The 13,168-nt window shown below is 35.6% G+C and overlaps 1 protein-coding gene and 1 long non-coding RNA gene across 3 annotated transcripts; one reads left to right on the top strand and one right to left on the bottom strand.

Annotated features, from left to right (window-relative positions):
- Nucleotides 1-2,529: 2,529 nt before the first annotated feature.
- Nucleotides 2,530-4,480, bottom strand: LOC107593531 (uncharacterized). 2 transcript variants are annotated; one of them, XR_001610094.1, is made up of 3 exons: nucleotides 4,427-4,480; nucleotides 4,255-4,338; nucleotides 2,530-2,631 (listed from the first exon to the last, which is right to left on the bottom strand). It is a non-coding gene; the product is annotated as an uncharacterized lncRNA (long non-coding RNA). The 2 variants fall into 2 exon arrangements; XR_001610093.1 differs by having other exon boundaries at nucleotides 4,255-4,473.
- Nucleotides 4,481-5,261: 781 nt separating this feature from the next.
- Nucleotides 5,262-12,807, top strand: pdk4 (pyruvate dehydrogenase kinase, isozyme 4). The gene is made up of 9 exons (XM_016283349.1): nucleotides 5,262-5,851; nucleotides 6,713-6,854; nucleotides 9,223-9,294; nucleotides 9,432-9,616; nucleotides 10,284-10,373; nucleotides 10,510-10,587; nucleotides 11,892-11,968; nucleotides 12,428-12,526; nucleotides 12,685-12,807. The coding sequence occupies exons 1-9, from the start codon at nucleotides 5,734-5,736 to the stop codon at nucleotides 12,805-12,807; spliced, it is 984 nt and encodes a 327-aa protein (XP_016138835.1). The 5' UTR covers nucleotides 5,262-5,733.
- The last annotated feature ends 361 nt before the right edge of the window (nucleotides 12,808-13,168 follow it).

Genomic DNA, 13,168 nt, shown 5'->3' with positions numbered 1-13,168 from the left:
GTCGCACCAGCCTTCCCCTTTCCACATGACTGCAGCTATCTGTCTATATTTCAGAGAAAGAAAAATGAGCCTGTTAACAACCCTCACTGCTACCGGCACTGATACACTCCTGGTTGTTATTTTTTATGCTTTATGTTAAAAATCGATCGTCTCATCTTACAAATATTTCTCTAACAGGACATTCTCTGGTTAGTATCAATTTCTAGATGCCCACTAAATTGATTAGACAGGCATTCTCTTAAACTCTCCATTTCAGTATCAGTGGAGATAGATTTTATACCTTGAGATAGGCTGCTTTGGTATTTTATATTGTCACAGGCTGACAGGTGAAGTGGAAAATCAAAAATGAGCACACTACAGGTACCACAGAATGATTCTTACCTGTATCTGTTGATCCCATATAAATAAAAAAAATTGTCACACTTGTGTTACAAAATAACTTGTTCCTGCTTAAACAAAAGCTATTAAAAGGGATAGTATACCCAAAACTGAAAATTCTGGGACATCGTTAAAATAGTCGGTAAATTTGTTTTATTTGCGCACAAAAAGTATTTTTGTAAAATTACGGTTTTAGTATTTTAGCTTTGTAAAATTACGGTTGAACCCCTGATGGACTATTTTATGTCCTTACCACCTTTCTGGACCTGGGAACATTTCAGTTGTATTGCAGGCTATGCAGGGTCTGAGAGCTCTCGGATTTCATGAAAAATATCTTAATTTCTGTTTTGAAGATGAACGAAGGTCTTAGGGGTTTGGAACGACATGAAGGTGAGAAATTAATGACAGAATTTTCATTTTTGGGTGAACTATCCCGTTAACATAGAAACCCGTTTAGTATTTGAAAAACAAATATTAGAATAGAATATTTTATTGCTGAACTGACATTTAAATTCTTAATGTTCCCACTCAAATACAAAAAATTTAATCAAAATTATTATAAAATAATGATATATTTTTTTCTACTACATTATAAAATATTATATATTTATATATGTTCAGAATGAAGAAATTAATAATTAATTAATTATTAATCAATAAAACATTAAATTGATCATAAATTACAAAAATTTGTTTCCACAAAATTATGAAGCAGCACAGCTGTTTTCAACACACAGTGTTACAGTTTTCAATCTGTAATAATAAGAAATGTTTCTTGAGCACCAATCAGCATATTAGGATGATTTCTGAAGGGTCATGTGACACTGAAGACTGGACTAATGATGCTGTAAATTCAGCTTTTCCGTCACAGGAATAAATTACATTTGAAAACAGATTAAATGTTTAAATGTATTTAATATTAACATATTAAATATTACAATTGGTGAGCGTAAAAGACTTCTTTAAAAAATCTGAAAATCTTTGCAACCCAAACATTTAAACTGTAGTGTATATAGATAATTTACAGTAAAAAATAAAATAAATTGTTATTAACTTGCATTGTATTGCCTTACTTTAACTTGTATTGTATACCCTACTTTATTAATGGCAAAAGCATTTGTTTTACTCTCAAATACTAAAAACATTCATGATTGATGTCTACTGAAGGTACATGGTCATTTATGAAGGTTTCGGGGTGTTAAAATACCTGCCAGCAGCTGCTCCATCAACCGATGGCTGCCCGTCTCGCTGGGTGTGCTCATTGATTTTGATGGGGACATTGGTGTCTGGACTATGAAAAGACAAAAAGACAGTCAGATACAAAATGTTGTTAAATTTCAAATACATTTTAACCAGCTACTTTATAAACAAAGGTATAATATTTATACTGCACTAATTTATACTATGCACAATTAGATTTCATTTAAAAAGCAAAGTTATAAGTATGGAGCCCATCTTTGTAATGTACATAGCTCTGCACTAGACGGCAATAGTAGCAAAGAAAAGGATTACATGACTCACAAAACCAGGACGGTGGTGAGATAAGAAGTTTCTTAATTTGCTCATGTTTGCATTAATTAGTGTATTGTTAACGTCTAGAGATTTGTGTGACTTGCTGGGCAGTGAAAATAACTATTCTGTTGGATAAACTCTAGTAATTACATTAGCAATTACAAAACAACTTTGACAGGATTAGTAATTCAGGACGTACAGTGTAGCAAAAAGACTGAAATGCAGAATGGAAAAGACTGGAAAAGCCTGTCTAAAAAGAGGTTTGGATGAAGTCCCATTCAGAGACTTGAAGCAAACCCAGAATATTACACAGCCTGATCTTGGCAAAGGTAAAAAGGCAATGTTCTGAAGTGTTTCGGAGGCAGGCATTGTTGAGTGAGGTGGCTGCGGTGCAGATGGATATTTCAATGCGGTCCAGTGGTCTGTGTACTGTACCTAATGGAGGTTCGGGTGAGATTCCAATGCTCGAGGAGGGCCTTGGTCTCCCTGTGCTTGCGGTGCAAATCTGAATCCTCAGGAGCAGCTTCTGCTTTCTGTTGTGTCTCTGACTGTTTACGTTTACAAGCACACATACTCAGATATTCATATAAAGTTCTTACCACATTCTGAATTAGTCTCATTAAAATATTATCTCACCTCTTTTTCTTTCTCCTTTCTCTTTTTTTCCTCTCTGATTTGAGCAAGGCACTGTTTCTTACGCTCAAGTTCGGCTTTTAGGTCACTCTTATCAGCCATTTTGTCCTGCGACAAAACAATTACACCATAGACCATCCATTCCATCCAGTGTGGAGACTACGTTATATTTAGAGACTTTGTTCATTAAAACCAGTGGTTAAACACTCACTATACTGCATATACAAGTTGAAGGACCATTTGTGTTGTCAACAGAAATGCCTTGACATATATCTATGCATTTATGAAAAAAAAACTATTCATGAGGTAAGTAAATACAGCTGATTCTGTATTAAGGTGGGGAATTACAGAATGTCAGGAGGCCAGTTTAATACCTCATCTGAATGACACTCCTTTTTACAGGTGCCAGTCTAACGCTTTATCAAAAGGTTGCTTCGTTTTACATTCTGAAGTCCGATTCGTTATCCTGAGACTTTTGCACCCATACAAGTCAGGGAATGAGCACCCCCTGCTGGCCGGACTAAAACTAGCTCCAGCAGCAAGCTAGTTTTTCACAACGGCCTACCAGCCATCAGAATGTGCTACCAGCTTCAAAAAGAAAACAAAGTCAAATTCGTAATTGAGGTGGGGAATTCATGACAACAGAGTGTCAGGAGGCCAGTTTAATGCCTTTAATGCCCATCTGCAGGATGCTCATTATAACAGTCTAAAGTCCTAGACTACACTAGGACTTTTGCACCCATTCAAGCCAGCTTAAAGTCAGCATGAAATCAAAATGGACTTTATTTACTTTACTAGCGCACATTGCTAGTCTTGATGTGAACAATTAATCCGTGAACAAGTTAATCCGCTGAAAAAAATAGTTTGTCTTGGTAATCTTTAATCAAAATCTGATCATTTGCTTCTGCTCTGGAATGGCTGTCTTTCTCTGATGAGGTCAGTTTGACGGCTTGGGCAGAATATCCTTTTAAACACACCCCTCCAACTGTTAGTTTGATATGAGTGAGAGACAGAGAGGAGGAGCGCCTAAATAAAAACATGCCCTCTATTCAATATTCCGGGTGTGGCAGATGACTGTATCTATATGATCTAAGAATAATACTTCTCAAAACTGTAAATACTAGGCTTTATCATATGATTTAAAAAAAATGAAAAGGAGTGGTAATAAAAACAAAACAATATCAGACTGTGGGGGAAAGCTTTATTAAAGCTTAATTCAAACATGAAACCAAATGTAAATGCATTATCAAGAAAATGTAATAAAAATAATATTACAAAATGTAAATGCAGTAAATAAAAACACAAATCAATAAATAAAAACATATTTTGATTGCAAATTATCATGCAAACGTCACATTCATGATGTGGTCAGGTTCATAAGATCCGGAGATAGCTGTCTATGAGGAAGATGCTACATTAGGTGGACTGTCATGTATCATAATTCTGGTTTTGTTGTCATAACAGACTACGATCCGATTACAGAGAGTTATAAAATAAACAATTATTTAAAATCATTACATAGATGTCACAATGATACATTTGGATATACAAATGATGTCAGCGTTGCTATTGCCCACAGTGGGTCCCAAGAGAAGCACAATGACATCCTAAACCATATGCGATTATGAAGTCATCGAACATAAAGCATGAAACACAACAAAATGCACGTATGAAACCTCACAGTTATGTGAGCGTGAGAAGCATGCACCCCGTGTGAGTGACACTTCCTACCTGTTCCCAGTGTGGATGCTGTCCACTGTAAATATGCTGTATCACTGCTGATGCACACAGTCTGCCATCCGCTTTAATGCGGCCCTTTGATTAAAACATGTTTGAGATTATACGATGCGATCGTTTAGAAATTAATCAGAGCTGTTGGCAAAATGTAAGGCTAGTGGCCTACATTTTTCAGAGGTGGCAAGAGTCTCACAGACCGCCTTGCTACCTAGAGATAACTAAAAGATCCCAGCTCTCCCTTTCCAAAATGCTGTTATAATGTAGAAATAAATTAATCCACTGCAACAGTGCCACCTAGCGGATTTATTTGTTTGTTTTGCATTGATGTAGATTCGTTTGAATTGTTGTATTCCACTAGATGGAGCCATAGTCCAAAAGAGCAATACTGCGAAAAATATCTAGAAACCAGCCTAAAGATTGTTTGCTGGTTTAAGCTGGGCTGCAGGTTTCTCAGCCTGACCAGCCGAAATGTGCCTAAAATGTACAGTAAATGGTCACTGTAAAATAAATAAATCAAATATTTTTTTTAAATGATTGCACTAATTTTAAAATAGAAACCACTAGATTAACAGGGGCGATGAAAAACAGTTTATGATTGTAATATGATTTTTGTAAAGCCTCTGTTTTGGAATCTTAATATCACATACTTTATATTATTGTATACTCTGTACACATGATTTTTGTTTTCGTTCATATTTTTTCCTTGAGTATTGATTACCCTGAAACTAAATAGGCCTACATGAATTTTTTCATCCTTTTTTTTTAAGGTTTTCTCAATGTATTGTAGCCTAATATATTGTCGCATTAAAGGAACTAACTGAGGTTATTATAAGTGATTTGTCCCCTCAGTCATTTAGAGGATGCGGAACACGCTGTACAATACACCACTAAAGATGACTAAAAAAATGGTGTCTCAGCCCCACTCCCAAAGACCTTTGCTCTACATTAGCTGTGCGCATGCGTCAAAGGCAGGGCGATATAGATGCATACCATGTAGATAGCGATGTCCATTTCTGATGGCTGCACAAGAAAGAGCATATGACAAAATCATATAATCAGTCTCTTTATATGAACTACTATACAATGCAATGACAGCTTTTTACCTGTCGATAAGAATAGAAAGATAGAACACGTTGTGTTGGTTAAACTCTATTGTACTACCTCTATGCAGATTGGAGTAACAGTCTTCCCTCTCCCCTCCCTCCCTTGTGTTATGTGTGTACCCTGTTTTGTACCTTGTGCTGGTCAGTTATTTTGGTGCAATGACAAATTAAACAGAATTAGAGCGATTCAGGAGGACTCTTCCACCGGACAGTCCGATCACACCGGATTTCTGCGGAGATCTTCATTTATGTGATGAAGTAACAGGCTGTGCTAGAATGTCAAACTTTGCGACCTGCGTCTGATGAGACGAGGACAATAACTCGCTGAGAAAAAGGTTTCAAAAACTGTGGATTTCACTTGAACATCAACATGAAGTTCGCCCAGATCATGCTGAAGAACAGCTCAAAGCTGAACATACCTAAACAAGTGGACAGATTTTCAAAGTACTCTCCGTCCCCGCTGTCAATGAAGCAGTTCATTGACTTTGGTGAGTTGTTTACCTGTTAGAAATGGATCTGATGGAGCCAACTCATCGTGGTTGTGTCTGAAAACCTACTAGTAAGCTCACTAATAAAAAGTATAAAGGCACTTTTGTAGTAACAAGGGCATATTATAAAATGGTATTATGGTGATTTTATGTTTTGTTTTTTTTCCTTACGTGTATCATGGGGAATATGTCATATACCTTATCAAAATACCATAGTATTACCATTACTGTACCATGTATAACATTGTATTTTTCGTAAAAACAGCCTACTTATGCAATATTGTATGCAGCTGCAATGCACACCATGACGTCTACATAGGCAGCTCTCTAGGTTTTGAGACACAGCCTTCCTCTTACTGTTATTTGGCAGAAGAGATTGCATGAAAAAATCTCTCAAATGACTTAAATATTGTTGTTTGATGATATATAAATTGAATATCACCTCACAAAATTAACTGTACCATTGATGTTGTTTTTAATAGCTGTACACATATATGTATTATACTTTAACCTTAAGTACTTCTACACAATGAGGTAAGAAGTAATTCTTAAAAACTGTGTCTGTTTTTTTTATTAACTTTTCTGCATTGTTACAGGTTCTTAAAGACAACTGTCATTAAAAACAATATTTAAAATATACACATTTCTAATCTAAAGTGTCATTTTACATAACATCTCATATTACAAAGCTAAATTCTAAAATCCACAGTCATTTAGAAGATTACACATATGTTCAAACTGATGTCTTGTTAGGGATTACACCAAAATATTGGTCTTAACTGTATAGGGATTTTCAGGTATGCCGCACATGTCAAGTTCAAGAGCAAAATTCGTACTAATGTAGTCCCGTCTTGCTCGCAGGATCAGCCAATGCCTGTGAAAAGACCTCCTTCATGTTTTTAAGGCAAGAGCTTCCTGTCCGTTTAGCCAACATCATGAAGGAGATCGACTTCCTCCCAGACAAACTGCTCGGCACTCCTTCACTGAAGCTGCTTCATAGCTGGTGAGATCCACAGCTGACATGCTGTTCTAGACTCCCTGAAGTGCCACATGCTCCAGTGTGATGAATTTCTGCCTACTCTAGGCTCTCTATTATAACGTTTTTACAACTCATATGACATGTATGACTTATAGTGTGCAGCACATGACTTCAAACGAAAGGTGACCATGAAGTCTTTTAGATAAGGACCTTGTAAGTTGGAGAGCAAATAAAAGTTGCTATGTTTCTGTAACATTTATTACTGTTAGACATACAGAAAGTGTGTTGGTGTGAAATGTTGATTCAGCACATTGTAACAACCTCTTAGCAAAAACTTAGGATATCACCAAACTTCGTCAGCATTTTTGAGAATTATTTAGCCACCATTCTAGCTAGTCCAGGTTGGATAGTAATGTGTTTTCAGATAACATTTCTGTTCATCTTTAGGCTGAAATGCATATGGATATATAAAAGTTAGTAGTGTTCTGAAACTTGAACCTGAGGTCAAATTCATGAATGCAGTTTACATCATGAAAACAAAGATGATGGATAGACAGCTGGCTTTTTTACACCATAAAATAAGTCATTTAAGGAATCCACAGACCAGATAATTAACGATCTTTCTTAGCTAGTTTGTTAAAAGTAAAACATAAATCAATTAGAATAGCCAAAATATGTGTTTGTAGGTATATGCTATTTTAATATTAGCAAGTAGAACATGTTTGAGACATGTAAGAGTTGTTCTCATGAGGATGTAGGTCAGAGACTGACCTTTGTCACATCCTGATCCTTTTCCTGTGAACTTTTCTGTCACTCTTCTCTATTGAAAGCAAAAGGTTTAAAACAAAACTGAATGAGAAAATGATGAATAACATGTATTTAATAGTTGACAGAGTACTGGTTTTCAAGTGGGGTAAATGTGCAGGCGATTGTTCTTGTTCTTCATGGAAAGGTTTTCTGTTCTGAATGGACTGGATTTGAAGGACAGAATGATTTATAAGTTCAAAATGAGCTGTTGTAGTTATTGACCTTTGTCTTACAAAGTTTAGCAGAGGCTTTGTGTTCAACAAGTCAACTGGAATGCATTGAAAATTATGCAATTGTGGGCGTAATGTAAACGGAACTTTTTTTCCGCTGACTATGCTGGATTCAGAGGCTTTTATGAAAACTATACATGATACCGGGAAAGTAATACACACACATTTATGCAATCACAAACAAGCAAATGTTATGAAACTCTGCATTATGCTCAGTGGAGTGCTTAAGGTTTCTTTCTGCCTGAGAAAAAAGTATGAATTTTCAACAAATGTATTTATTGATGTACTATACATATTCTTTGTTAGGTTTCTTTTTAGTATGTTTTATTTATTTTAAACAAAATATTTATTATGTATTTCTGTAATATTACATTACATTATTCCAATAAATAATAGGTAGATTTGTAATAGTTTGTGAGTTATGAAGGACAATGTACAAAATGCTACAATTGCCCTTGTTCTTTCCTATATGAAACAGATTTGTTGTTAATATTTTTATAACTCGAGTTTTAAGTCTTCATATGTGATAGACCATTTGTTTCAGGGTCCTTTGTCCTCAAAACTCTACAATCTCTTGAATTATGCTGAGATCACAATGTGAACTAAATGTAACTTTCAAATGTGTTTATCTAAATGTTATGCGGTGTCAGGTAGCATGAGACACTGAACACAAACAAGTGTGCGCTGCAGCCTTCCTAGATGTCTCAGTGTAAACAAGTCCTCTTTGACAATGCGGCACACTGACACAGAACACTGTCAGTCAGGTGGATTGTAGCTAGTACAGTGCGTTCATTGTGTCACGTGTAAGACTGTTGTTCTCTGTGCAGAACATCTCCCTTGCCAAAAGTCACATGGGGGCTTGATTTGACTCCAAGCATTAAATTATCTATGCAAAGCTGTTTAATCACCATTCAGCTTTGAGAAATCAGTGATAAGAATTGGATCAGTGGTTAAAATAAATACCTGTCAGTGCTTTGCACCTCCATTAGCCATTCAGATAAACAACTACATTGGCTTTGTTGTTCAAAGGAAACAATACACAGTATTACATAATGTGTGGTGCATTATGGCTGTGTTTCAGATAGGGCTGGGTATTGGTACAATTCAATTTTTATGCAATTTGATTCTTATCTCATTCGATTTAATTCAATTTTGTTTCATTTGGAAATAGTGGTGCACCTACATTTTTTTTTTAATCAAAACTCTGAACCTGAAATTCAAGTTTTATTATAGAAAATAAATAAGAAAATAAAGTTCATTTATTAATCAATTAATAAATCACATCAAATAAAATTGAGTTGTATTTAAGTCAGTCTAAAAATAAACCCTGAATGTTTGTGTACTCTCAAAAACAGGTATGCGCAGAGTTTGATGGAGCTTGTTGACTTTTTGGAGAAAGACCCTGATGATAAAAAAATCCTAACTAAGTAAGTACAGTATTCAGGAGCATTCTGGGAAATCCAAAGTCATTCATCTTACTCCTGTTTAGTTCATGTTTAACTTGGCTGCAGCCTGTTTTAAGTGACCTCTAATAGTGTGTTTAACTGGATGGCGTGTCTCTTAGATTCACAGAAACACTGATCAATGTCAGGAACAGGCACAACAATGTGGTGCCCACCATGGCGCAGGGAGTGCTGGAGTACAAGGAGGCCTTTGGCGTGGATCCCGTGACCAATCAGAACGTCCAGTATTTTTTGGACCGCTTCTACATGAGCCGAATCTCCACACGCATGCTGATGAATCAGCACTGTAAGTGTTCAGGACATGTACTAAAGCCCTAGCCAAGCAGGATGGATATTTCTGTCTCAGCTGAAACAATAGATTAACCATCTGCTGATAATGTAATGTTCCATAGCTTCATAACCAATGAATAAAAATATATATTTAAAAAGTCTGTACTATTTTGTCTAAATAATTTAAAATTAAATGCTTTCAGTGAATTCAGGCATTATATTGCACAGCATGAGAAAATGGATATTCGTTTTGAGATTTACTAAAGATTTTAACAGTGTTATGAAATTATCAGTGTTTTTATAGATGAACTTTAAGTGAGCCTTAGATGATGGCAAATTAAATGCAAAAATAGGGTAAATAAGCAAATGCAGTTAAATATCTACTATTGACTTATATACACTACTATTCAAACGAGCCGTATTATTTAAATTGAAGTTATTTGTAACATTATGAATGTATTTACGGTCACTTTTGATTAATTTAATGTGTCCTTGCTTAATAAAAATGTTAATTTCTTAAAAAAAAAAAGTTACTAACCCCAAACATTTGAACAGAAGTGTAGATCTAATGTTATCCAATACAGCTAATTAACAGTCATTATAATATGAAAATAACCAATGTAGTACCCATATATCATGCATTCCTACAAATAAAATGTATTTAAAATGTGTGTTCATTTTAGCGTTAATCTTCGATGGCAGCACCAATCCAGCCCACCCCAAACACATTGGCAGTATCGACCCAAACTGTGACGTTGTGGAGGTTGTAAAAGGTAATTACCCATGTTTCTTGCCTGTGTAACACTTTTATTTACTCTGTCAAAGAAAGCCAATAAACTGTGGGTGTAATGGACTTTGTAGGCCCTACATGGGCAAACTCATACCGTGTCTCACACTTTCTCTCTCTAGATGCCTATGAGAGTGCCAAGATGCTGTGTGATCAGTACTACTTGACCTCTCCCGAAGTGGAAATCAAACAAGTCAACTGTGAGCGAGAATTTTTTTCTCTCAGACTTTCAGTCTTTGTGTGTCCTGTGCATGGTGAGTCATGAAATGTCAGAAACCTGAACTCTGCAGTGGAGCTCTCTAAAGACTTATTTACACTTATTTGCTTATTTACAGTCTTATTGATTCCATGTTAGACTGTAGTTGTTTGACAGTGTGGGATGGTGCCAACAAAATGTGTTGGGTGGGGATTATGGGTATGCTGTGAAATCTTATCAGCCAAGCATGACCTGAAATTCAACTTTCACTTTTTTTTTTCAGCTAGAGAGCATTAAATTGATCAAAAGTTACAATAAACGCATTTATAATGTTACAAAACATTTCTATTTCAAATAAATGCTGTTCTTTTGAACTTAATATTTTCAAAGAATCCTAAAAAAGATAAATATATTAATCAGCTCAACTGTTTTCAACATTAATAATAATAATAAGTAATAATAAGAAATGTTTCTTGAGCAGCAAATCAGCATATCAGAATGAATTCTGAAGGATTGTGTAACACTGAAAACGTGAGTTATGGCTGGTGTAAATTCAGCTTTGCCTTCACAGGAATAAATTACATTTTTAAAATATTTTAATATTGAAAACAGTTATTTTAAATTTTAATAATATTTCACAATATTATGGTTTTTACTGTATTTTTGGTCAAATAAATGCAGCCTTGGTGAGCATAAGGGACTTCTTTCAAAATCATTAAAATAATATTACAGACCCCCAAACATTAGAATGGCAATGTCACTGTAATGTACATTTACAGTATAAGTACAGGAAGATGCATACTGTAGATTGATAGTAATAAATAATAGCATAGAGTATTTGAATTTGTTTTTATTAGAAATTTTAACTATTATGCAACCACATTTAGTTAGTTCTTAAATCACTTATCGGTGTTGACAGAAATAGCGCTTTATAATCTTATCACTGTGTGTTTATGGAAAAATGGATTATAGGAACAGCACTGTGTACTTAGTTACATAATGGCAAATGTTGGCATGATCTCTCGTTTTATCTCTTAGACATGTAAATAGCAATGTACTATTGTGTCAAGCAAAGAGAACCTACAAGGTTGAGTGACCACCGTTGCGGCGTTTTTTACCAACACAGTAACAAATTAGCCAGCATAACCTCTATCATGTGCTTCATACCTGACTAGTTTGGGCAGCATGCCAGTGTTGATTTCTTCTTTGCATTCTTAAAATAAAAAATGTATGTTCGCCTGCATGTTATGGCCTTGTTTTTTGGGTTACTCAACTGTTACTGAATTTATCTTTCTGTTGTTTCTACAGTTAAAGGATCCAGTGACCGTATACATATAGTTTATGTGCCTTCTCATCTGTACCACATGCTCTTTGAGCTCTTCAAGGTACTTGAATCACTTTATAGTAGCTATAGCCTACACAATGATAGACTTATATAAACAAAGTAAATAAGAGGCAAATGCATCATCATAACTTCACCCTCATGTCGTTCTAAACCTGTATGGCTTATTTTCTTCTGCAGAACACAAAATGAGTTTTTACAGAATGTTAATACATCGCAATTAGTTACAAAACAAGAATATGTGCAAGTGTAAATGAGATTTAAGAGCTAGATTTTCAGTGATTAATGACTAAAACTTTGTCTGGTCCTTATCCAAAGCTATTGTTTGGATTCAGAAGACTTGGAATGTAGTGAACAAGTTGTATGGACCATTCAATGGTAGGTTTTGGGCTTTATCTAAACGTCTCCTTTTGTGTTCCACGGAAGTAAGAAAGTCAAATGGGTTTGAATTAACTTGACCATCAAGCATTTGATGATAATGTGTGTTTTTTCTCTGTAACAGAATGCAATGAGAGCAACTGTGGAAACCCATGAGACCAGCCTACATCTACCACCAATCAAAGTGAGAGTTTCTCTAGGGAGTGAAGATCTGACCATCAAGGTGAGCTTTTTTCAACACCTCAGCACTCATGCTTTTTCAGATGCACAGTTGTAACAGGTCAGCAAAAGTTTAATATTGTATCTCCGTTTTAACTTGCAACATACTTGCAAGAGCGGTGAGAGCCAAACATGTTTGTAATGACTCTTGTGTTGTATTAGATGTCTGACAGAGGAGGTGGAGTTCCTTTGAGAAAAATCGAAAGGCTTTTCAGCTACATGTATTCAACTGCACCGAGTCCTGTGGCTGAAAACAGCCGTAATGCTCCCCTGGTAAGAACCTAGGCTGTCTAATTAAACATACTATATGCAGATTATCTTTGTTGTGCAATGATACACAATCAATGATCAATGATGATGTTGTGCAATTTTATTGCCTAACATATCCAGGTTTTGGCTCTTTGCGCTGTGCAGATGGATCGTTGTATGACGTTCATGAGAGCAGAGCAGACGGCTCCTTATGCTTTCGAATCACTCTCGCGGTATTTTGGTGTCTTACAATGATCGGACTGCGCAGCACCGCTTCAAGTCGAACGAACAAACAAACACGTGTACATATTTGCATGGCTTTTATCATTCTCTGTAGATCTCACCTTCTCACGCGCCACGATTGGGGGAATACCTGCATGTTATTGATCAAACTACT

The sequence above is a fragment of the Sinocyclocheilus grahami genome, unplaced genomic scaffold, assembly GCF_001515645.1.
Source record: "Sinocyclocheilus grahami isolate Dianchi unplaced genomic scaffold, SAMN03320097.WGS_v1.1 scaffold173.1, whole genome shotgun sequence".
Classification (NCBI taxonomy): domain Eukaryota; kingdom Metazoa; phylum Chordata; class Actinopteri; order Cypriniformes; family Cyprinidae; genus Sinocyclocheilus; species Sinocyclocheilus grahami.
The sequence above is the reverse complement of the archived record's forward strand: the minus strand, read 5'-3'. Positions and strand labels throughout refer to the sequence as shown.